The sequence below is a fragment of the Arvicola amphibius genome, chromosome 6 (assembly GCF_903992535.2).
Source record: "Arvicola amphibius chromosome 6, mArvAmp1.2, whole genome shotgun sequence".
In the NCBI taxonomy this organism is placed as follows: domain Eukaryota; kingdom Metazoa; phylum Chordata; class Mammalia; order Rodentia; family Cricetidae; genus Arvicola; species Arvicola amphibius.
Window position 1 is genome coordinate 5,158,288 of NC_052052.2, and position 25,461 is coordinate 5,183,748.

A 25,461-nucleotide genomic window follows, 5' to 3' on the forward strand; every position below is an offset into this window, starting at 1 on the left:
GGAGTGGACTTGACCGCTGTGTCTTAGGACTTGGGAGGAGCAGCCCTCATACAAGCCTATAAGTGTGCGGCACGCTGCAGCCCACGCTGTGGATCACCTGTCAGGCGGGATCGCCTTGTTCCCCAGCCTGCGAGCGTGTGCCCAGGCCAGCGCTCTAACTTCTGAATGAGGTCTTCAGCAAGTCTGGCTTCCTCAGTTCTTCACCAACCTATGCAGCCTTCGACCGCATCCCGGAGACCGTAATTCAGCAGCTCTCCACCAGAGGGCAGGCCAGGATGGCAAATGCAATAGTAGGCACGGGTGTCCAACCCCGATTTTCCGGAAACCCTGATAATTCCCGGCACCCTGAAATGGAAGCAAAGTAGAATCAATTTGATCAGAGCAAAGAGTCATTTTTTTTTGCCCAGCAGGACCTCATGGTGAAGCCCCCAAGGTGACTTCCTCCTTGCCAGGCTCTCCCGCCCAGGACACTCTCTCCAGTTCTGTAAGAAGGCATCACTTCTCTCTGACACCAAGTCCCCTCTCAAACCTTCTGTAGTCATGATTCTGGGTATCGTGCCTTCTTTCCATGCCAGCTGATAAGAGGTTCATCAGGAGTCGGGTTTGAAAGGGGCGCTGGTAAGCTCAAGGAGAACTCTAACAAGACCCGTAGCTGGGACCACACTTTAAGTCACAAAGATGGGGTCAGGCTGTGTGGTCACTTGGCCTACCACCCCCACCAGCTCTACGCTGCAATGGTTCCCAGGCATGCCATGCCTAGCCTGGGCTATTGGCTCTTTTCTGGGTGTGCTTCCCTCCTACGTCTCCTCCACACTGCCCACTGGGTCACCTCTCAGCTAGTCCCCAATACACACACACACACACACACACACACACACACACACAAAGTGAACATACGATTTATACATACGATGTACACCACACCCAGAATAAAAGGCACATGCTATGCCACACTACACATGTAACACACAGCACATACACTACACCACACCACATAACAGAACACATGCACACACACCAATGCTCTCTGTGCCTCAGCATCTACCCAGGGGACATTGGAACTCAAGGCCCTTTGTCTCAGGGCTCACAGGACAGAAACCTCAGAGAGCACCCCCACTGCTCCCCAAGCCTCCCCCTGCATCATCTCCCGCCACTAGCTCTTTCTGCACCCGGCAGAAGAAGCTGCAATTAGAACTGTCAGGCACGCAGACATCACAAGTGATTCAGTGCAGCCAGGCGAGTGGTTGCCATGGGAACTGTCCCTGGAACTGATGGATGCTGAGGCGTCCTGCGGCAGTTGCCATGGAGAAGGTCTTGATGTTCTCCAGTCCTCCCGGCAGTCCTTTGTTCCCCCACGGCAACCCGGCATCATGCCAGCAGCCGTGGATTGCAGTTATTCCATTTCACCCCCCTCTCACATGGTAACTGTCTGTGGCCTTTTGAAGCCAAGGTTCTCCCACTTCCCAGGGTTCATGGGAGGACCAGGATCAGAGCATGACATCACACCCAGGCAGCCGCTTCCAACTCCTACACCAACACAGTGATAGAGCCCTGAATTGACTCGGTAGAGCTGTTGGGAAAAGAAAGGCATCTATAACCACAGCCACCAGAGGGACTGGGCCACTTGCCTGAGGTCACACGGTTACCCAAGGCAAGAGCAGACTGCAAGCCTAAAAGATGGTTCAGCCGCTAAGAGCACTAGCTCCTCTGCAGGGGGCCTGGGTGTGATTCTCAGTTCCTGTGTGGTGGTTCGCAACCATATGTAGCTCTAGTTCCAGGGGACCTGATGCTGTCTTCTGACCTCTGAGGGCACCGGATACACGTATACATACATGTGGGCAAAAATATACTTGTGAATAATCCGAGATGGTGTGGGCATATTCTGGTTGTGGAACTCTGTCTTGAGCTCTCTCCACTGCCCCCAAATCTGGTGGCACTACGGTAAAGTGACCGTGAAGCTAGACATCCCCACCCAGAGGAGGGCTTGTTTGCCAGCACAGGAGGGTGCCTTCCCGCCAGGGGCAATTCTGCTGGCTCTGGGCCACACGTTGCCCAGAGTACCATCATGACAAACACCAGCTGCTATTTTTTGTGCCCAAGGCCAGTCCTGCCATGCCTAAGCCTGCGTTCCAGGGAACATTGTAGGGGGTAAGGGGTCTTGAGAGCAAAGACAGGTATAGAATTAGGAGCTCCCTCCAGGGTAGGGACAGGCAAAACTTGAGAAGAGCAGGAGGGAATGAGAGAATGAACAGGAGATAGAATCTGGCTGGCCCCGGGGCAGCAACAGAGGATTAGAGAGCCTGGCTTGGAGCGGTGGGGAAGACAGGGCTCACTGCGGCAGCTCCTAACCTGGCCTCAGCCTTGCTTCAGCTCCTGGAGTGCCTCTCAGCCTTCTCTAGCCAGGCCACCAGGTGGCGCTCTCCACCCTGGCCAGCACAGCTCTCCGCCCCCCTGAAGGGAAAGGTGTTTACTTGTTTTGGGGGTGGGGTGGATGAGCCTCTGGGGTGGGTCTATCCAAGGTTAGCCAGGAGAGCCAGAGGCCAGCGCCCCTGCCCTCTGCATCCCCGGGCAGAGCATCCCTCCGCCCCGAATGACCAGCCTCTCTTCTTGGCTAAGCCGTAAGTAGGGGACCTCTAAGCCTCCTCCACCTGGGGCTCTGTAAAGAGAGAGAGAGAGAGAGGAGGTGCCATTAATCACTAACGGGAACAATGGCCCTGAAAGGGATTTCCTTGGGAGCAGCCACATGAGGCTGCTTGTTCTGGGCATTCCTGCTGGCCAGAGCAGGTTGGGGAGGGCCCAGCCTTTCTGATACTGTCTCACCCTTGGCACCTTGGGTCTGTGAAGATGATTTTCCATCCACTGGAGCTGAGGAAGGTCAGCTAAGGCCCTAGCCAGGCTTCCAGGCTGCTGCCTGCCTGTGTGGTGCAGGAGTGGCAGCAAGGGTCCATTCTTCATGTCTACTTAGCTCGAGACACCCCGAGTGACACAGCAGGCAGGGAACTAGAGGTTCAGCCTGGATGCCAGGCCTCAGCTCGGTTCCGAGGGCTATATCAGAATTCTGAATGCTTCTTTCCTTTTTCCTCCCCCTCCACCCCGTGTTCTTCACCCCACCCACTTCCTGAGCTGCTCCCCTTTTCACCTCCTACCACACCCTGAGGGTCCTGGGTTTCTCTTCAGTTTCTTACAGGAACATCTGTCCCGGGAGGGGGAGAGGTTCAAATCTGAGTCCCCTCCACCTCTTCCTCCATGCATGACTGAAAGTCTCCTGTGTCCCCTCTGCTTCCTTCCTGGGGAACCTGCTGGCTGGTTCTCGGGTGCACCAATGGGCTAATGTGGCATGAAAGCCTTGCTTCCAACTCATGTCATGGAACCCTGAGGTACCCAGGACAGTGTCAGGGTGCTGGGTGCCAACTGAGGAAGTCCGCTGGGGGTCAGGACCACTGTAGGCCTCTCTTCTAGAAGGAATCTCTCCCAAGTCAGGGCTTATGGGAATGTTGGGCTATGGGCTGGGAATCTGCATGTCTAGCCAGCTGCCCTCACCCCCTCCCTCTCCATCTGAGCCTGCAGCTGCTGGGGCCTCCCATGTACTGTGTTCCCTGAGCCACTGCTCCATGTCTGTTCTCTCTCTGCAGGGAGGAGTGAAGGTCCTCATCACAGGCCCATGGCAGGAAGCCAGCAATAATTACAGTTGCCTGTTTGACCAGATCTCCGTGCCCGCATCCCTGATTCAGCCTGGGGTGCTGCGTTGCTACTGCCCAGGTGAGGAGGCTGTACCAGCGAGGGGGAGGGGGAGGGGACAGAATGAGACAGTAGACTCGAAGTCAGCCTTGGGATGACCTTGAACAAGTCGTGTCGAAGAAGTGTGCCCACACGGTCTATTCTATCATCAGTTGGGGTTCACGGAGCCCGTATCAACTGGGAATACCAGGCATGCTCCATAGGGATTGTGGAGAAAGCATGGCAAAGGGACTATTTAAAGACTCAATTAGTCAGGTGATATAGCCAAGATGGCCCTGGCTGGGGCTGAGCCAAAGTGACAGAAAAGATCTGGTCCACAGTAGGGCTGACCTCGCTCCTGCGCCAGTCCAGGCCCCTATGTTCGAAATACTGCTTCATCTGGGGCACAGGACAGAGGAGCTCAGGGAAGGTTTCTATGTGTCAAGGCTGTGGGGAGCCGCGTGGGGTGGGGTGTCACGCTAAGAGCAAAGAACACACGTTCCTTTGAGAGACTTGCCCAGGGAAAACGGTAAGCACACATAATATGCTTCTGGTTCCAAGGCCTTAGAGACTCATGGGAAGTCAGCCAGAGCCCTATGCCCTCTGTGTCCTCCCCATGTCCAGGCTCCAGTGTCATCCACTGCATGAGGTCTCCAGCCACCCTGCTTATCTGAGAAGTTTCTGAGTGACCTCAGATATCCAGGCATGTAAACTTGGTGAACAAGTCAGAAACTGATAACAAACCATAAAGAAATGTATTCTAAGACAATGATTTGGCATTCATACAATTTTATCATCTATTAAAGATGAAATCAAATTTGCATCCTAACAAAATAGATGGGTTTGTTTATTTTTTCACAAACTGTTATATCTTGGCTGTTTGGCCAGGTGATGATGTTACACACCTTTAATCCCAGTACTCAGGCAGGTCTCTGTGAGTTCGAAGCCAGCCTGATCTATGTAGCTAGTTCCAGGATAGCCAGGGCTGCATAGGTAAACCCTGTCTCGAAGAAAAAAAAAATCTCGACTATTTGATACTAAATAAAGAGCATAGAATATCTTCAATATTTTTCTGTTGATCAATACCTTGATTTTATAATCATCGATGCTGAGAATGCCAATTTGCATAAATATGTAGTACAATTTGTGAGAAATGTGTTAAGGTCACTTTAGAAGTTGTTGGAAATGTCATCCTAAGCCCAGGCCAAAATTCATTTAATGATTTTTTTTAATGAAACTAATCAGCAACTCACAAAGCAATCTCTGAAAGCAAACATTCTAACACAACACAGTCCAAACGTACTAATTTGATACTTACAGGCTGAGGAATGACGGAATATTTAGTCTGTTTTCAGTAATTAAGTCATGTTTCTGTAAGAGGAGAGAACTTGGTATGTGCAGTAAAAACACCGCAGTTCCTAAAAGACAAGTCCCGGATCAGAGCTAAAATATCTAAGGTAGTGTTTGCTGGTGGATGCGCCATGACAGCCATGCAGAGCAAACCATACATGTTGTGTGTTCAGAACCACAGCTGCAGTAAAGTCACTTGACCCAACATGGACAGGCACTGCCAGGAGCAGCTAGGAGTCACTATGCGTTTGTGTTGAGTTTTGGTTATTGAATGTTTAGAAACCTTTTATGGTTACCACACTGCTTCTCATTGTGTTGGCCCATTTGGCTACACCTTATGGCATCATGACCCACAGTTTAGGGAGCTCTGATCTACCAAGATTGGTATCTCTGTCTGACTAACTCATCCTTGACCTCTGACCATATCAACTCCCCCATTAGCCAATGGGCCCCCCGAAGGCAGGATGTTGTGTCTTTCTTCGTCACTGTTGTGTCCCCAAGGCTAGTAAAGTACCTTGGGGTGCTGGGGGTCTGTGAAGGGGTCTCCAGGAGTTTGAAAGCACTTTGGAAAACACGAGCTTTTCTGTTTGCTTGGGTGAGACTAGGGAAATCTTTGTCTCAACCTTCCACGTCACCAGCTAGGTGGGCAGCTGGTTCACCTTGCCTGGGCAAGGGACAGGAGAGGCAGAATAAGGAGGATGGGGTGGGAAGGGGCAGAGGGACATCCTCCGTTGTCTGAAGCCAAAGAGCTTGTATAGGAAGAGTGCTTCTAGCAGAGGGGCCAGGATGGGAAAGAAACATAGGGACTCCCAGGCAGAAGCAGGATGGGCAGGGTTGTACGGGCCAACAGGGATCCCCTACAATCTGCTTGCCTGACTTGCTCACCCTGTCCCCTGCATGGCACTGTGGAGCTTACAAACCAACCATTCCACCTCCCCCACTTCTGCCTCTTCTCCCTGCCCTTTCTTCCTTCCCCTTTTCATCTTCCTCCTTGCCCCTTCTTCCTTCTTCTCCCTTTGTCCCCACGTTGCCTTCCTCTGCAACCTACCAGATCAGAATGCCCTGCTTCAGGGGGATTGGCATCAAATGTCCAGCCCAGCCTAGCACCTCTTTCACTCTTCATGCCTCAGGCAGCCAGGGCTGGTGCTTATAGCAGCCTCCCATTGCTGACCCAGCTCCCCTCAGTGCCAAGGCTGTCTCCAGAGGACCTACCCAGCCCCAGGTCCTCCCAGCAGTACTGCTGAAATTGGACAGCAGCCATCCAGATGGCCACCCTGTGCTAAGACAGCCCATCCTAGCGCGGAAGAGAGGGCAGGATGCTATTAAACCATCCACTGTGCACCTGCTGTGGAAGGAGACTTGACTGGCCCATAAATAGATGCTGCTTCCTGTACCTGGCTAAATCCCTAGACCTTGCCCCAGGTTCCTGACCAAGGAAGGGCTTTGCATGACCTCTGTATGGTATCCCAGGTCAGGATTCAGAGGATTCTGGGGGCTGGAATTAGTCCCACCGATAGGTCCTGGTCAACCTCATGTTGTTTGTGTAACTTCACCTTGGAGATCTGTGTCTCTGAACCTCGGTCTTTTGAGACCTCCTTCCAGATGGCTGGGAACATGAAACAACCAAGGGTCATGAAGCTCTTGCCTCTGGCACTCCTCTTACAAAGACAGCAAGGGGAGGGAGCCAGGGAGGGCTATTCTTATCTCTTCAGGTAGTTCTCATGACATCGCTGCACTCTGGGGTCCCAGTGCTAATCCACAGAGTCCACCCAGGATACTGTCTTGCCTAGTCACTGGGACGCTTCTAAAATAGCCTGTCTCCAACCAGATGCCACAAAACTAGAGGCTGGGTGTCATGACCGCTGGCACTTCCAGTTGGCAGCCGACCTCACAGAGCATGTCCTGTGAGGATAGATCAGTTTTAACATCCAGTCTGAAACAGGTCCTGTTGGGTGGATTGGTTGATTGATTGATTGGTTCACTCATTCCTTATTTCATCATTTCCAAATCATTTGTAAGAGTCTCCTGCTTGCCATGGATTGAGTAGATGTCTAGACTGAAGCCCCCAGGAGCACCTGGCTCCAAGAGCTTCTAGTCCAAAGAGCCTGGGTCAAGTCAACCGACCTCTCCCTTGAGAGATGATACCACCTGCTAGGGATGGCATCCTGGGGTCTCCCAGAGGAAACTGAAGCTGATCTTAACAGATAACACCAGACACTAGAACCAAACTGGCCTTGCCAACAAGAAGGGACTCAGAGGCAGGTGAACAGAAGCCAGGCCACCTTAGAGGCTGGACTGGGAAGGGAGACCAGGCACGGAGGACACAAATGCCAACCTCCTGGCAGCCTGGAGCACCTGCCTGGGCAAAACCAAACCTGACAGAGAACAGAACCCCTCCAAGTCCACCCTATCACTCCAACAGTAGACACTTGGACTGGGACTGTCCTGAGTCCAGGGGCAGTCAGTCAAGTCAGGCTACCAAGCAAGGCCGGTTGCAGTAAAATAGAGCCAGAAGGTGGAAGAGTCTACCAAGATGTCTGCTGGCTTTCAAGCCCCACCTGGTCTCCTAGGAAGTCGTCAGAAGGCAAAAGATGGAACTCAAAGTGAGCAGAACACGGGTTAAGACAGCCAGCCCAGCAGAGTTACAGATGATTAGAACAGGCTCTTGACAAGGACTGAGCATGAAGAACTGAACCAACAGGGTCTCCGCTGCTGGGGGCTGATGCTTTGCTCCAGGGAGACAGAAAATAGCAAAGGGACTAGGAGAGGCAGTGAGGACAAGTGGAGAGGGTATACACAGTAGCAATTCCTTTGAAGGCATCAGAGGCGCATCCCCTGGAGGCTGGCAGAAGGATGGCACTGAGCCAGATTTGGGAAGGATGGAAGACTGTTACAACAGGCAGAGGATGAGGGGGACATGGTGGCCATGAGGCAGGGAGAGGATTGGCACATTGGAGTCTGATTTAATTGTACTCGTGTGGGAAGTCAATGGTTTTAGGCAGCAGAGTGATTTGGTCTAAATTACATATTTAAAAGATGATTCTGAACTGGGTGTAATGGCACCCACCTTTAATTCCAGCATGAGGTGGGGTGGAGGAACAAATCAGGTGGATCTCATAGTTTAAGGCCAGCCTGGTCTACAGAGTGAGTTCCAGGCTGGCCACGGCTATATAGTGTTACCCTTTATAAATAAGGATTAAAGATTAGTTTTGAGGGAATGGGTTAGGAGGAACAATAGCCTAAATGGGGAAGCAGGGGAACAGGGCTAAGGGTGACTTTTAGAGAAAAAGACTCCCCTGGTAACCTCTAAGGGTGCTTCCAGACAGCCCCTCCCCGCCCTTGCAGCAGGAACATTGTTGCCTTCAGCAGGGGGCCCTTGTGTCAGCCAGGCAAGGTATGGTTCTTCTGAGCAGAAGCAGAAGCCATGGAGACAGGAATGAATGGGGCTGAAAATTGCTGATTGGCTATCTGAGAGGGAGAGAGGCAGTCAAGGAAGCTGGACCTGATACCAGCAACACAGTGGCATCCCCCCCCTCCTCTCTCCCCTTTCCCTGCCCCCTGCACCCCCCCCCCCCCGCACCACATCTCTGGAAATGGTGGGAATGCCCGAGACTCTGCTCCATTCAGCAGCGCTGGGCGTTGTGTAGATGTCAGGACAGTGGCAAGAGCAGTGGTAGAGGGTCCTTGGCTGGACACTGGACACCAGAGATGACAGCTTCCTCACCTTGAGAGCAGAGCTCCTTGGGATCACACGAAAAATTCCCATAGCCCTTCCTTCCTGTTGGCAAACCAGGCGCGTCTGTAGGAGAGAATAGTAACCACGGTCTTGGAGTTTTGCCCAGGGATGTAGTCGGATAGCAGACTCTGGGTATCACTGGGGATCCCTGTCCAGAGAAGCACCATGGGAGGTCCTAAATAACCCCCTACTACCATGAGTCCCATCCTGCCAGGGAGCAGAGCAGGAAAAACCTACTGGTCACACTTGGATAATGATGATATCCCTGAGACCTGTTTTCTACATACACCTCAGTTGGAGAGAGGCCACTGCCGATGAGTTGGGTTTCCCATCGGAAGTGGAATCTGCAGATGTCCTTTGAGGGAAGCCAGAGCTTTGCCCTGTCCTCAGGAGCAGCTGACTTGGATGGTTTCCTCATGCCCGTAGGCTTCTGAAAGCCAAGAGCCCAAACAGTAACACGATCCCATGCGTCCTCCCTGGAAATCCGGCTGACCGGCCGGGGGTGGCCCTGAGTATTGGTGTCCCAGCTCCAGAAAAGCAGTACCCAGAAAACATAACCTGACCCCTATTAGAGGAAGAAGCCCTAGCATAGCCACTGCTGCCTCTGGGCATTTTGGGGAACCACAGTACAGCCTCCAAGATATCACTAAAGACCACAGAGCAGCTGCCTCTACCCTGGCAGAAATATTTCTCCTCCGGCTGGCATTTCTCCTGCCCTCACGAGAACAATTTCATCCATTTATTTAGATCATTCAGAAGTGGTTGAGCCCTGTGTTTGCACTAGAATACAAATCCTCAGATGTTCCTGACCCTGGGAAGAATGGATGGCACAAGCCACCTGTGCTGAGCTCAGGTCCCTGTCCATCCCAGGGGGGACAGTTAAAACCAAAGAGGCTTTCCAGGTGTGGTGGCATATACCTTTAATTCTAGAACTCAGGGGTTGAGGCAAGCAAATCTCTAGGAATTTGACAACAGCCTGAACTACAGAGTTCCAAGTGAATTAGGGCTATATACAGTGAGAATCTGTCTCAAACAAAACAAAACAAAAACAAAAAAACAAAAAACTAAGAAGCAGAGGGTCCTCTGGGGATCCCAGCCAGAGACCTGCTGAATCTGGAGCCAAGCGTTTTCCCAGAAATGCCAACCTTGGGCCTTGTGGAACAGGCAGGCATGGGCAGGGTTCATAGTTGGTTGTTAACTGAAAGAGGTAATGAGGAGGGGCCCACACCCTGACTTCTCTCTTTCTGACTTTCAGCCCACGACACAGGTCTTGTGACCCTACAAGTTGCCTTCAACAATCAGATCATCTCCAACTCGGTGGTGTTTGAGTACAAAGCTCGGGCTCTGCCTACACTCCCTTCCTCTCAGCACGACTGGCTGTCACTGGACGGTAAGAACAGCATTCTGGTTTCCTTGTTGGGTATAGAGGGAGAAGAGTTGGTGTGTGAATGTGAAAAAAGAAGGGTCTAGAAGAGAGGGGTAGGAGGGGTGTCAGGGTTGGCCAAAGGAGGACCTGCTGAGCCCTCCCCTTGGACTAGGCGTATATTCCATCGGTCATCCTGTGTCTGGTCACTGGCATGCCCTGTCTTAATTCAGCCCCTCTTGGGGACAGATGAAGTATGTGAAGCTGGCTTGTGGCTGTCACTCCTGTCAAGGTGTCTGAGTAGTTAAGCTCCTGGGAGTTATCAGGGCCCCAGCAGCAAGTTCAAACAGCTACTATGGACTCTTATGCTGCTTCTGTATTTCCTACATAAAGAAGAGGGCATCCAGCCCTCCACCCTCTCGGCAGGGTAGTAGTGTAGGTGCTGTGGGGGCAACTCAGGCCCAGGCTTTATTCAGATTCAGAGGTTTGGGTCGCCAGGCTATGGACCTGAGATCACTCACTAGCCAGGCCGCCTCCCAAAATCTCATCACTCCTGTCATCCTAGCTTCTTGGCTGTTTTTATTTAAGCCTCTGCTCTGTGCAGCTTGTAAGGCAGGTCCAGGCTCATGACCGTGGATGAAAGTAAGCAAAGGAGGTGGTAGAAGTTGCTAGCCATGGAGGGGCAGTGGCTTCCAGGGTCAGTGGGCTTGGCCTTGAGTTGATGAATAGGTTTCTTTTATCCGGGGGCAACAAAATTTCTGCAGGAAAAAAAAATGGCAAAGACAGACTAAGAGGTTCCAGGGTTAGAGGCTTCCTGTCTTCCCCTTGGACATGATGCAAGATTACCTAGAGCTGGCAAGCCCTGAGTGGGGTTTTGCAAAGGGTACACATCCAAGACCCTAGTATCTGGAAAGGTCATGGAGGTGACAGAGTATGGAGTACCTTTGTTGGAAGCTGCAACAGTGCCTGGATGTTGAAGGGCTAAGCACCACTCACACACAGTAACCGTGCTGCCTTCTGACTCCAGCCTTCCTCCTATTGGATGCTGCTTCATACTCTATACACACGGGACTTTCTAGAGCTCAGTGTTTTCAGTCTAACCTTATCCCTGCCCCTGCCCCCATAGCCACAGGATGTCTGGCAGCCTCACTGGCCCATGAACTCTCCGGAGCTACTCCCAGAGGTGGTTTGGGGTCATCAGGCATCTGTACCCTGGCAGCACTGCCTGGGAGCACCGTGCTGGTGTTGGCAGCATCCCTGGCTGAGGCCGCAGCCAGTATGAGCCGATGACCTGCAGTATGTAACAGAGAAGGGCAGGGTGACCAGGGGCTCCTGTTCAGGAAATCCGGTTTCAGTTTTGCAGAACAAATGGGGAATGGAGAAGGAAGCTCTTACAGAGCCCTGGCTCTCCCGGAGTGACCCAGTCAGCTTTATGAGGGTGGAACCCAAGGATGCTAGGACCAGTGCAAAGCTCTGTCTTGAAAGCAGAGTTTCAGGCTAAGCAATAGCTTCGAGCACACAAAACATTGGCTGGTCCCTGGAAGCCCAGAAAGCCAGGTAACCTACTGGTGCTTATGACTAATGGAAGGCAGGGGAGGATGCTGGGGGGGGGGGGGAGTGTAGCCTGATTACCTACCTTATAACAAACACACCCCTGGGTCCTAGGCCACATCAAGACCTGCGGCTAAGCTGGGCACCTGCTTCCCAGCAGCCTTCTGTTCCAAGACGGAGTTCTCTTTTCTTCAGGCCTCTAGGCTGAAATACCCCCACTCCTTGGCAGGAAGCAGGAAAGATAGCATCAAGACCAGGGCATCTGAGCAACGTTGACTTTGTGTTACCATCCAAGACCCAGTTAGAACCCTAGCTCCACACATATGGGAGCCACTCTGAGGGACCAGACTGGTTGGGAAAGGTCAGGCTGCTACCCACGGAGGCCCAGAAGCACTACAGAGGGACCTGGTGGCATTCCTATCCCACTGTTCTTGGCCAGCAGTTCTTTCAAGTAATGGGAGGGGAGAGGAGGTGGGGTCAGCCGGACTATGTGACCCCGCCTGACTGGGAATCAGGGACCTTCCTGGCTTCTTCTAGAACTCCTATATGAATGTGTGTAGCTTGCCCACCACTTCACCCGTCTGATGGTCCGTGGGGGAGGGGATCAGCGCCGAGACCGCCAGCAGCACAATCTGCCCCAGTGCTGGAGAAAGCTGAGACAGCCAGCAGGAGGGCGGGGGTCTCCTGGCCTCCCGCCATTGGCAGTGAGCTTTGTGTGAAGGCAGATGTTGCAGCGGCCAGGCGTTGGTAAGCTTCTCCCTTCCCTCCCTCTCTCTGGTCTCTGCAGCTCAGTCCCTGCCTCGCTACGGTCACTGGGCGCCTTCTCCATCACAGCTCACCAGACAGCGGGGACGTGTGTGCAAAGGCGGGGAGGGGGGGCGGGGGCGGGGGCGAGTAGACTGCGGCACTCGGAGATTTGGGGCAAAGCGGGCGGGAAGCGCGTGCGCGGTGCACACACTCCCTCCCACCCCCTCCAAGCGCGCGAGCACGCGCGCATAGCCGCAATGCGGGGTCTTTTCTCACAGCGGCTAGTGACGCGGGTCCCGTGGGGTTACAGTGCACGCTGACTGCCGGATAACGGCGGGTGTTCATAGGAAGAGTGCGAAGCCCTTCCTAGCAAAGAAAGGGGATGACGAGGATGCGCAAAATCGCCGGGATTGCAAGCTGTTAGCCTTGCTGTCCCTACTGACTGGCATCGCCCTTCTCCGACTCTGGGGGGCGTTCTTTGCCCCTCCCCTGCCTCAGAGACGAGGACTATTTGGGAACGAGAATTTCTGCCTTTACTGATTTTGAACAATGAACTTGTTTACCAGATTCAAGGCCAGGTGGGGGCGCCTGGTCCGCAGCACAGAGCACTAGCGCGCAGATGCGCGATGCGCGTGCACGCAGCAGCTGCGGCTCCGCCTTTGTCCTCGCAGCAATCTTTGTCCCCGCTGCAGTCTTTGTCCCCAGTGCTCGGTCTTTGTCTGCTCTGCAGATTTTGTGTGCGCAGCCCCGCCCTACAGAAAGCGATTTTCTTCTAGGTGGGATTCGGTGGCACAGTTACTTTATGTCCCCAAACCTCCACTAAGACAAGACCAGCAGGCAGGGTTGCAGAAGGGGAGAGGCTCAGACACTGCAGCTGAGCGCCTTCTGGCTTTACCACACCTTCTCAAGACCTAGGGAGTTCCTCCAGACCAGTTATCCCCCTGGGCACTGGGTACAAAGCCATGTCTGCTGAGACCCCATTGCACAGGGCAGCCTGTGGTAGAGTGCAATACCTGGTTGTGTCATGACTGCATTCACGGACCCCAGTAGTTGCAGATGATTAAGGAAAACTGAGTGTTAATCCGCCTTAGTGCTCCAAAGCTTCAGGAAAGGCCCCTTGGAAGCTAAACAGGCAGGCACCAGCCAGGCTTACAGGGATGAAAGGGGTGTCGGAAAGCCTCCATCTTTGCCTCTGAATACTGCCACTTTTGCCCTTTCTCCCCGAGGTCCAGATGCAGAATAAGTGTCCCAGGTCATTTGCACCCTAGGACTCCAAGATGGTCAGAACAATAGGGCCTGCAAGAGGGCCCTGCTCCAGGCCGGAGGTAGGCAAACCTTGAGGTTTGTCTCTCAGGAAACTGTCTGGGTAGGGCTTCTGGGATGCGTCTCCTCTGCCTGCCTGCCAGGGCTGTGCCAAGATCTAAGGTTATCTCATCTGTATTTGTGTTCACAAAGAGAGGAAGCCCAGGCTACTCACCACTCCAACACTGGGGCTAAGGACACAGTAGGCAGACACTCTTCTGGTCAAAGACATTAGGGTACCTCTAGGTGGCCTCTGTCCCTGGAAGAAACAATGAGTGGAACTTGTGAGTGTCTTGTCTTTTTTTCTGTCAGCCACTTGATTATCCTGAAGAGTGGGCTGAGGAGATCCACAGGCTCCCTGCCCCCACTCCTCACCCTGCTGTCTCCTTGAACCTTCCTAAGCTGCTTCTCTGACAGCAGAGAGAACTAGAATGAGACATGGATGCCGCTCTCCTGGGCTGGTCACCTGGACAAGCCTGATGACTTCACCCTAGGGGGAGGGGCCTTGTCATCTCAGAGAGGAGGAAGCTGGAGCTGGGAGCTCAGGCTTCATTATCCGGGTCCCTGCTCCCCATGCTAACCTCAAGCAGGCCAGAGATCTCCTTCAGCTCACAGGGCAGAGGAGATTATTTTCTGACACATATATACACATACCCCTCTCCCAGCACCCTGGCTTTGGCCTGGCCTCTGGAAGACCCAGACCCTGTCTAGAAACATAGAAGAAAAAGGCAAGGCCTGGCCTCCTAGTTCAATCTAGTCTGACTTGCCCTCTGTGCAAGCAGATGGGAGAGGGGCAGATGCCTCTGAGCTGTGATATTGCTGTGAACAGGTCTGGCCCTGGCATGTGGTCCCCTGCTGGCTGGCTTCGAACTCTAGCCTGTGCCCACCAGGGCTGGGGATCACATAGACACAGATACACTGCATTCGATCACACAGACACAGATATACTGCATTTGATCACACTGACATAGATACATTGCATTAGATCACAGGGACATAGATACACTGCATTTGATCACACAGACACAGATACACTGTATTCGATCACACGGACATAGATACACTGCATTCGATCACATGGACATAGATACACTGCATTAGATCACACGGACATAGATACACTGCATTCGATCACACAGACACAGATACACTGCATTCAGTTACACAGACATAGATACATTGCATTCAACCCTGAGACTACAGAACTCTAGGGATCTAGAGGTCCTGTGTGCTGTGGCATGTGCTCCCGAGGGGCCTCTGGGACACTTTGTCACAAATTGGTACCCAGGCCCTCCTAGACCAGTCTGTGGTTCCCTACTGTACAGCCCACCTTGCCATCATTCATCCCCATGGGGCCTTCTTGGTGACATGGAAGAGGCCAGACATGGGTAGGCAGAGACCCAAGACAGTTCAAAGGTGTCATTTCCCCACACAGTGGAGGAAAAGACAAAAGTTAATTTTGTAAACCATAGCATAGAATACAATATTCACAAGAATTTGTTTGTTTTAAACTTGTAGCCTTGACTGGCTTGAAACTATGTAAACGAGGCTGACCTAAATCTTTAGAAACCCACCTGCCTCTGCCTTCCAGCCCTGTGGTTGAAGGCATACAACATCATGCCTCGTCTCCAATATTTTTAAAGAAAAGACAGCAATGGTTAATCGTCTTGACTTAGATAACAGCTCTGAATGCTAGTCTGGTTAAAGCCTGGAAGCCCAGGATCATCTTGTTCCTCCTCTAGGGTCACCGTAGTTTTACTGACATCAGAACTAGCCAGCAACACTGGGATCTTTCCAAGTCTACCTGGAGTGGGCGTTGCTTGTTAGATATTCGGGTCTCTGAATGCTTTGTGTAGAGCAGTGACCTTGGGGACACAGGTGGCAGCAGAGTTGGTGTGAGTCAGTCTTACACGAGGGTCTTGGAGCTGAGTGGCAAGAGACGTCTCCCTCCGAGCCCAGCCAGTGTCTTGTTCCATGTCTCCTCACTCCTTCCTGTTCTTTGTGGGGGCCACATCCAGACTGTGGGGTGAAGCATAATCCTAATTATCTTATCAATAAAAATCCTGGAGTCAAATATTACAGTGAAAGCTGAAAGATGAGAGAAGCAGAGCAGTCAGCCACGAGAGACTTCTCACCTTTACCAAATCTCAGACTGAATGGGTGCTCCTGCCTCTATGAATCCCCAGACTGAATGGGGGAGATCCTGTCTCCATCTGCTTTATAGTCCTGTCCCCACCTCCCTAGTGCTGGGTTTTTAGACTGGTAGCCCAGGGTGGCCTTGAACTCCTGATCTTCCTGCTTCTTCCTCCCAAGGGCTGGGATTAAAGGTGTGTGACACCACTGCCTGGTCTCTATGGCTAACTAGTAGCTAGCTCCACCCACTGATCTCCGGGCAAGCTTTATTTGTCAGAACACAAACAAAATATCATACAACAGTGGTGGAACTAGTTTCCTCTGACCAAAAGCAACTTGGGTGGGGTGGGGGGGACACTTATTTGGTTTATACTTTCAAGTCAATATCCATCATCCCGGGTAGTCTGAGCAGGAACTCAAGTAGGAGCTGAAAACAGATGCCATGGAGGAAGACTTCTTGCTGGCTTATGTTTAGTTAGCTTTCTTTCCTGCCCAGGATCACCTTCTCAAGAGATGATGATGCCCACAGTGGGCTGGGCACTCCTACATCAATTTTCAGTCGAGACAGTCCTATACAGACATGCCCACAGGCCAGTCTGACCCGAGTAATCCCTTAATTGAATGTCCCCTTTCAGGTGACTCTAGACTGTATCAAGTTGGAGTTAAAGTTAACTCAGACTGGGATGCAGGTCCTCCTGCTTGGGCCCTGTGCTCTGTTGCATGCTTTCTTAGTTCTGAGGGTGAGAATCAAGTCAGCATCCAGATGGGAGAACATCTGGGCTATCGAGTATCCTAGTCAGGCCATCTGTTGCCCCTGTACCTGGGACCAAGGGAAAGCAGCATCCTACTGTTTACATTTGGGGCCACACTAAGTGGATTTGTACTGAGCTCCTTTCTGTAACTAGAACACATTTCCTTGAAGCTACTATACTTTGCTTTCTTGCAATAGTTAACAAATTGTATCCTGACAAAAAGGGTCATTCAGGAAAAAGGCCAGCCCCTGCAGAGGCCAAAGAAACAACCATTACTACCTCAGCCCAGATACTTGGGGGTGAAAGCAAAGAATGTATCATGGAGGAATCCCAAGAACCTGGTAGGTGCCGGCTAAATTGTAGACCTGGCTCTCAGTCACTGGGGGATGAGCTGGCTGCCTCCCAAGCCTGTGGGAGAGAGGCACTGATCCTCCAAGGGGCACCATCAGTAACTCCTCTTTGACTACTGAATTCTTCTCCTATGGCTACTATAGAGTTACCATAAATGGCAGAAATGGGCATCCGAGGTCCAGGGCAGCAGGGCCAGGCTCCCCTCAGAAGATGTAAGGAAGAGTTCTCTGTCATCTCCCCCAGTGGCAGATGACTGCTAACATCCTTTGTCACCCAGTATAATGTGGTGATATAACCCAGTCCCTGCTTCCACTGTCACATGGTCATCTTCCTTCAGTGTGTCTCTGTTTTCTTGTAAGGAGCCATCTGGTCACTGTGAACTCATCTTGACTAATCATCTCTCTATGTTGGCCCTATTCCCAAATCAGATAGATTTGGGAAAACATTCTGAACTTCAGATAGACAACCTGATGCACCATCTTCTAAGGACTTGTGTCCAGGGGCATCCAGAAGAACACTGTGGTGGCTTGTGTAAGATATCCTTGCTAGTCTCTGGCTTGGTAGAGTATTCAGTTGGCAGAGCTGTTTGGGGAGTCCTAGGACAATGAGGCCTTGTTGGAAACAGTGTTACCAGGGGTGGACTTGGAGGTTTTAAAAGCCTGTGCCATTCCCAGTGTGTTGTCTGCTTCTTTGCGTTGGAGCTGTGAACTCTCAGCTGTTCTGCCACCATGTCTGCTTGTTGCCACACTTCCCTGCCATGATGGTGATGGGCTCTTATTCCTCTGGACCATGAACCCAAATAAACCCTCCACGAGTGGCCTTGGTCATGGCGCCTGAGCACAGCAACAGAAAAGCAATGAATAGAAACACCCAGTGTGGCCCTTGCTCTCTTCAGCTGTGCTGAAGGCGAACTGACCTGCAGAGAACACAGAAGCCTCAGGAGGGTTTGTTCCCATGAGGTGGACTGGATGTGGTGAGGTATGCAGGAGGGTGCAGCCCCACACCTAGAAGCCAGCCCTTCCGGCAGTCTGTAAAGGAAACATGGCTCTCACAATGGAGAGCATTTATTTCGTGGACCCTGGTGTAGTCTAGAAGAAAGGAAGCTACTGCTGGCACAAGGACGCTTTCCCACTGTGGCAAACAGAGAAGGCGCTGGCATCCAGCTTCTTACCCCTCCCCCATCCACATAGCATGCACATGTGGACCAGGATAGCTCTTGCCAAAGAAACAGGTCATTGTTGACCTTGTAACCCTTAGGTTCTATGACCCCTGCTAATTGGTCCTTCCTCTTTTGAAACCCTTTTGCCCTAATTTCTGGACCTTCACACTCTCAGTTCCTTCCAACTTCCCTGCATGTCACTAGCTCCTCTTTCTGGAAAAGTCTATAAGTGCCTATGTAGTTGGCTTCCTTCTTTCTTTACCCTCTTTCCCTGAGGACCCAACCTCGGCTCCAGCTCACTGTGTCATCTACCAGTAACTTCTTCTCATTGCTGTGACCAAAGAAGGATTTTGGTGGTGGTGCTGGTGCTGGTGGTACTGGTGGTATTGGTGGTGGTGCTGGTGCTGGTGGTGCTGGTGGTATTGGTGGTGGTGCTAGTGGTATTGATGGCAGTGCCGGTGGTACTGGTGGTATTGGTGCTGGTGCTGGTGGTATTGGTGGTATTGATGGTGGTGGTGGTGGTGCTGGTGCTGGTGCTGGTGGTATTGGTGGTATTGATGGTGGTGGTGCTGGTGCTGGTGGTATTGGTGGTATTGATGGTGATGGTGATGGTGCTGATGGTACTGGTGGTATTGGTGCTGGTGGTGATGGTGCTGGTGGTGGTATTGATGGCAGTGGTGGTGGTGACTTCAGAAGATTTAATTCCATCATTGTGGAAAAGGCATGTGGAAAAGAGATGAACATGGTGTCTAATCAGGAAGCAAAGTGCCAAGGCCAGGACTGGGGTCAGACATAGCTTTCAAAGACTTCTCTCAGCAACCCGCTTCTAGCCAGGCATATGTCACTAAGGGTTCAGAACCCCCCTCCAAACAGCACCACTGACTAGACACCCAGTATTCAAACCCAAGACCACAGTGCATTGTGACCATGGCTCATTGTGTCTTCCTGGGTCTAGAACTGTCCAACTGCTCAAAGGACACAGCCCCATTCAGACTTCTCTTGGGCAGCAGTGTGTGCCCAATGGGACTCAACCGTTTTCACGTCGCTTCCCACTTCCCGCCCTTCTTCCTGGCTTTTCTGATGAACTTGGGGAGGATCACTCCCTCCCCCATAGGCCAGCCCAGCCTTGTACCTTTCTCTGCTTCATTTCTTTCATGTTTCCTGCTTCTCCCCCATCCCCAACACTGCTGTCATGTAGCCCGAAATAGCTGTGCACGTCCTAGCCCGTCTCCTGGCCTCCTTCCCCTGGGGCCATTCATTCTTCCATTATCCAGTAAATATGTGCTAAGCCTCTGCCGGGTGCCAGGCACTGGTCTAGGCCCTGGGGAGTCTTAATTATCCCTGGGGTTTATAGTCCAGTGGGGAGAAAGACAAAAAACAAGTTGCAAATGAAAACACCAGCTGGCAATGAGTGCTGAGCAGTAACGTTGAGCTGGCTGACCTGGGAGAAGGTTCCAGGTAGGTGTTTTAGGTTGAGGGGGGGATGAGGTAAGAGAGGCTCCTATGTGAGGTGAGATGTGGGTGGGGGGATGGAATTCTGTTCACAGGAAGAACATACTAGGCAGAAACATTCTCCGGAACACAGTCCCTAGGAGGATGGGAACTAGCTAGGCGTTCTGGCATACCTGGGGAAGAATAAAGGAAGGGGAGGGGAGAGGAGGGGAAAGGAAGGGAGGGAGAATGCAGGGAGAATCAGTCCTAGAGGCCAGCAGTGCCAGGCCACGTGAGGTCCCTCATTCAATGTAGGGAATGAAAACTTCATCCAAGGTTTGTAGGGAGCTGCCCCAGAGCTCAGGTGTGTTCAGTAGATGAGGTGGCATGCCCAGGTGTTTAAGTGGGTAACATGACATGTTCAGGTGTGTGTACAGGCCATCCCAGCTGCTGTCTGGAAAATGCGTTGTGTCTCCATCCGCAGGCTCCCTTTGCAGGGGCTCGAGCATCAGTTTAGGCAATGGATGACAGCAACTCTGACAGAGCTTGTGACAATCTCAGAGACACTGGCTTTGAGTGATGTTTGGAGGTAAAATCAGCGGTCCTGCTGGTGATTCAGACTAAAAGGATTTGAAGGAAAAGAACTAAATGGGTTAATGCCTAGTTTTGGGCCTTTAACACCTAGGAGGGCAGTGGCTTGTTTGCTGGGATGAAGAAGATTGAAGAAGCACATTTGGGAGCTGGAGGAAATGTAGAATTTGGTTTTGGTATAACTGGTTAGGCAGGGACACCAAGGTCTTAGAGGGCTTTGAAGAACAGAAGTGAGATTTTGGAATCATGAGTTTATGGTTGGTATGGTGACTATGTGCGATTTCCCCACTAAAGGTATAGAAACAGTAGCTTTTGTGGTGGTAACCATGGGCTGGACCCTGTGGTAGTGGTGGAGGTGCACACACCTTTAATACCAGTACTCTGGAGCCAGAGGCAGGTGGATCTGAGCTCCAGGCCAGCCTGGTCTACAGACCAAGTTCCAGCACAACCAGGGCTACAGAGAAACCCTATGAAAGCAAACCAAAACCAAAACCAAAACAAAACAAACTACAATAAGCAAAACAAAGCACAGGCCAGTCTAACACTTACCCACAAGCAGAAGAGGAGCCGGCAAAGACACTGTGTAGCCATCAAGATGGGTGGAAGAAGACTGAGAGGATGGGATCCCAAGGAGGCTGAGAGAAGAAGGCCTTGGTCATCCACATCCAGTGCCTCGTGGAGGAGGGGAAGATCATCCAGCCATCCAGACCCATGTCTTAGAAGAAGCTAGAAGAGTCAGGGGAAGTCCAAGCAGCTTGGGGCAGGACAACAGAGGGCATGAGCCACTCAGACTTACCTAGTGGGAAGGCCCTGTGCCTCCCACTGTCCTCACCCTCTCTAGCAATCTGTGGGCACAAGGAGGGCGGCCTCGTAGTCCTGTGTCTGCCCAGAGTCTCATAGGGACCCCTCCTCATTCTTCCCATAGGGAATCTGGAGTTGAACTCAAATAAGGAACAACTAATGATTCATCCCCACCCAAATAGCATGCTGATGTCAGAGCAGGAGAGACAGCTCCAGTCTCCTAACCACTGGGTGCTGCCGGAATGTAGGGTCCTGCAGGTAGGAAGTCTGCAGCGTGGCCAGTCCGCTCTGCCACTGGCTGGCTTCTGGGGGCTTTCCTAAGTCAGACTCTGGAACAGCGTGGGGATCCTGGTGTGTAGATCCAGTAGCAGAGAGACCTGGCCCTGTGACAAGGAATCTGGAGAACAGCAGCAGCAAGGAAGCCAGGAGGCAGGAAGCAGGTTGGCACCTCTAGAGACTTTGAGAGTGAAGAGGAAGGGGACCTCTCCCAGGCAGCGCAGCTCCCGGCAGGACAGAGGGGACAGTGCTCAGCCTCTGGCTGGAGTCAGGCCAGCACTTCTCCTTTTCAACGCTCCAACACACACACACACACACACACACACACACACACACACACATGTCTGGTCCTGTCTGCATAGTCTAGTGACCTTGTCTCTCTCCTCTGTGACACCAGGACATTCCAGACAGTCTTTGATAGACTTCAAGCCAGCTTCCTACACTGCAGTCATGGCCCACTGCGAAGTAACCAATGGCATGAGCTGTTTTGAAAAATGTTTTAGATGTTTTCCAGCACAGAGTGAAAAGCATCAACATACAAAATCCAGTCTATGGAAGCATGGGCCCCAGAAGAGTAGTGACCCCAAACCAAACCATTGCTGACCAAAACGGAAGCCTCCTAATAGTTCCCCCTGCACGATGCCCTCCCTTCCACTTGCTTCCACCTTTCGATCCCATGACCAAACATTCCTAGGCCCCTGGAGACATGCAGGCAGAAGAGAAGGAAGCTAACTAGAAGCCTAGAGCTTCTAGCAACATAGGTTATAGTCCCTTTACCAAGGTCAAGGGTCACCAGAGGTGACCCAGCTGAATAAGCTGATGCTCTCTGCCAGCATTCACACCAGTGAGAGAGATGGAACCTGACTCCATCGCTCCATCAGGTGCCATGTGCCAAGGGACCAGCTCTGTCATCAGCAGATGGGGAAATCCCCAGTGGAGGCCTCTGAGGGACTTTTCTCCTGCTGAAACCTGAGATGTATGCAGAGGACTCTGCCCCGCCCTCTCCCCCAACTTGGTGGTACTTTGGGGGAGCCAGTCTTGAGCCAGTTCACTGGCACCAAGCTGCAGTGTCTGGTCTGGAGACACATAAAAGAGCTGTCAGTCTTCTGAGTCACTGTCCTGGTTGCTGCCTGCCCAGCCAGGGGTAACGGCCACATTCAAATGTTCACCATGCCCCAGGCTGCATCCACAGAGTGTTCCTGTGGATTCACTTGTCCTGACTTTCCAGCAACCTCTCAGGTCCTTGTCCATAGGAGGGTACTCAGACAGCAGAGTGAGCTGATGGTACAGGGAGCAATGACACGGTGACCCACCTCCTGACCTCCACACCATGAGCATCTATCTTCCCCGTCTCTCCCAATCCCTGTGGTGCTGACCAACTGTTGGCTCCTGCGCTTGGAGCATGCTCTGACCCAAGTTCCCTTTCACTGCTCCGTGAAGAAAGCTTTCTTCTTCTGCCTTCCCACAATGCTCTGTAAATCCCTTCATTAGCAGTTTTCCCCTGAAATCATCCACTGGAGTAGAGTGTACCCCCATAGGTGCCTGGTGCTGTTCCAATGCTGGGAATCAGAACAGGTGAAGATGGGTTGATGAGGTTCCTGTACTTACTATCAAGTGGAGGGAAATCCAGACTTAAACAAAAGCTCAGGATGCTTAGGACAGGGGCAGGATTCCTCAATGAAGTCCAGGAGGGAAACATTCCAGACCAAGGCAACAGTATACATAGGAGCTCCGTGATGGGAGGGAGGTATTGGTGAAGGCCATGAGATGGGAGAGAGGTGGTGGGTCAGGCTGGAGCTGACTGGGACACTCAGCTTGAAGAAGCATTGAACAGATTGAAGAAGCCCTGAAGCCCACAAGGTAGACCAGTTGCTTGTTCTGATGCAAGATGGTGGTTCTGAGAAGGCACCGAGTCAGGAAACAGAGAGGGAAGTGACATCAGTAGGTCCTGTGGGTGGATTGCCTGTGGGCTCTATGTCGTTCACTTTGGAGGACTGGTCATGAGTTTGGTGGAGCTTTATTGAGGGGTCTTTGAGATATTTGTGAGAAAAGTCAATGGGCTAAGCGGACATAGACATCAGGACCCAGGGAAGTTGACAAGCAGAGACAGGTCAAGTGTCTGCATGGAGGTGCTACTAGATGGAAGGAGTCGGTGAATATGGATAAAATTGACGCTCAGCATATGGCTGAGACCCAAGCACAGGGATGTTTATCCTAGCATTGTAGCAACATCTGCCATAGAGAATCTTGATCATTGGTTCTTCAAGGGATTTGATGGACAAATGGGTGAGCAGGCAATTATGATGGATGGGGAGGGAGGTGGGTGGGTGGACAGATGAGTGGCGAGATTAATGAGTGGAGAGATGAATGCACCAATGGATAGATAGAAGGATGACCTAGTGCTGTCTTCACAGCCTTCATCCTCACTGCTTACTTTGGCTTCCAGCTATAGCAGTCTCGTGTCAGAACCAGGCTGGAGAAGGGTGTCCATTAGTAACCTTTCCAGTCTCTGTCTCACTAGACAAGCTTCAGACAAGTGGCCCAAGACAGGAATGTAGGTGTCTGATGGCACTTGGTTGAATATGTCATCGGAGCTTTCGAGAGGACAGGGCATTCTCCCCTCGGCTCCCTAGGCAAGTCTTTGTCAAGTCACCGCATGGCGCACTGCCATCCAGGAGGCCTTCACTGACCCTCTGTGACACTAACTACAAGCTCAGAGGACCCTGAGAGCCCTTGATAAGTTACTAAAAGGACTTGAGCACTCATCGAAGGCTGTTAGCCTCGTGCCATAGTCTATTACCACAGAAGGATACGGATTACAATCAGCCATAGCCACAGCGCCTAAGTCTAGCCGGGTACCAAACACGGAGCTTCCATTTTCTTCTGAACATGTTGTCATGAGCAATGTTGCTTTCCTGGCACTGGCGTGTGGCAGTCAGAGAATTGCCAGGGAGATATGACTACCAGAGCCTCAGCCTTCAGAGCTTGTATTGAGGCTCTACCATACAAGCTCCACGACCAGCTGACACTAAGTCACACCGTTAGTCTCTTGGCATGGTATTGCTGAACTGGCCTGTGATCAAAGATGCCCCATACAAACAAACACACTGCATAGAATTCCAAGGGGTTAGAGATTATTTCCTAGTAGGTGAAGATAAAGGCTACATACATACCTTCAACTGCACAAAGTGGATCCCCCCCCATCCCACCCCATGTGTCCTTGCCTGCCTCCCCTACTCCTCACCCCACAGATTAGATTCTTTGGGTCTATCTTCATGGAAGGGGGAAAGGATGTCACATATCCCCCGTGCTGTCAGTTTTAAAGCATTGGCTCTAGAAAGATCTCGTCTAGCATAGGCAGCTCTTTGGGGACACATTTTATCCAGAAGACATAATTTGAATGAATATTTTGTCTTCTATGGAGAATAGCATGCACAGCTCAGTTTTCCCTGGGCTGCAATGTGAAATCAAATGGATTATAGATCAGTCCACCTAGATGTGAAATTAAATGAGAAACTTCAGGTGTATTGTTAGCCAGGGTTATTACTCTAATATATTGCTTCAATCACGTCTTTAAATTACTCATCTGTACAGCGGCCCTGAAAGGAACCCGTGTCTCACTTCCATCCCACAGACAGCCCCCCTGGCTAGATCAATGTAAAGTGTTCTCCCAAAGGGCCCTCTGCTGCAGTGGGCTTATGAACAGCCGTTCCCCCTGCCCCTCCCTTCTTCCTCCTCTCCCCAAGCTGGGACCCATGAGCCTGGGAAGAGCTAGAATTAGTGACCTCGCCTGTGTGGCTGACCTCAGGTAGTATCTCTGACTCGCTCAAACATTGATGGGAAGAAATCTAGCTTTGCAAATGGTGACCAGCTGGTGTAGATGGAAAAAAGCCTCCCGGCTCGGTAATTCACCTTTCAAGGAAAGCAAACAGAGGTGCAACAGTCAGCCATCTTTTACCATGGATACAGTTCAATACAATGCTTAAGGCATCTGGTGGTGTTTATTATAACATCGGAAGGCTGGGCCTTGGCTATCCAGCAACAGTTAAAACCAAGGAACCAGGGTGCAAATGGGGCCTGCATTGGTGGGGGGGGCTAAGGAGCCATGGCAGAAATGCTGGGAACACAGTCCTGGAAGGCTGGGCTTAGTGCCTTTGAAGTCCCAGTACCCTAGGACTTGGCAATCACTGATGATCCCTCA

General features: G+C 51.7%; 1 protein-coding gene across 1 annotated transcript in view; it reads left to right on the forward strand.

The window, feature by feature from the left end:
* Camta1 (calmodulin binding transcription activator 1) overlaps nucleotides 1–25,461 on the forward strand; it is an 811,989-nt gene that overhangs the window by 727,789 nt on the left and 58,739 nt on the right. Inside the window, exons 10-11 of the mRNA XM_038333569.1 lie at nucleotides 3,633–3,759; nucleotides 10,059–10,193. Of these exons, the coding sequence (XP_038189497.1) occupies nucleotides 3,633–3,759; nucleotides 10,059–10,193 (262 nt within the window). The remainder of the gene's footprint in view (nucleotides 1–3,632; nucleotides 3,760–10,058; nucleotides 10,194–25,461) is intronic.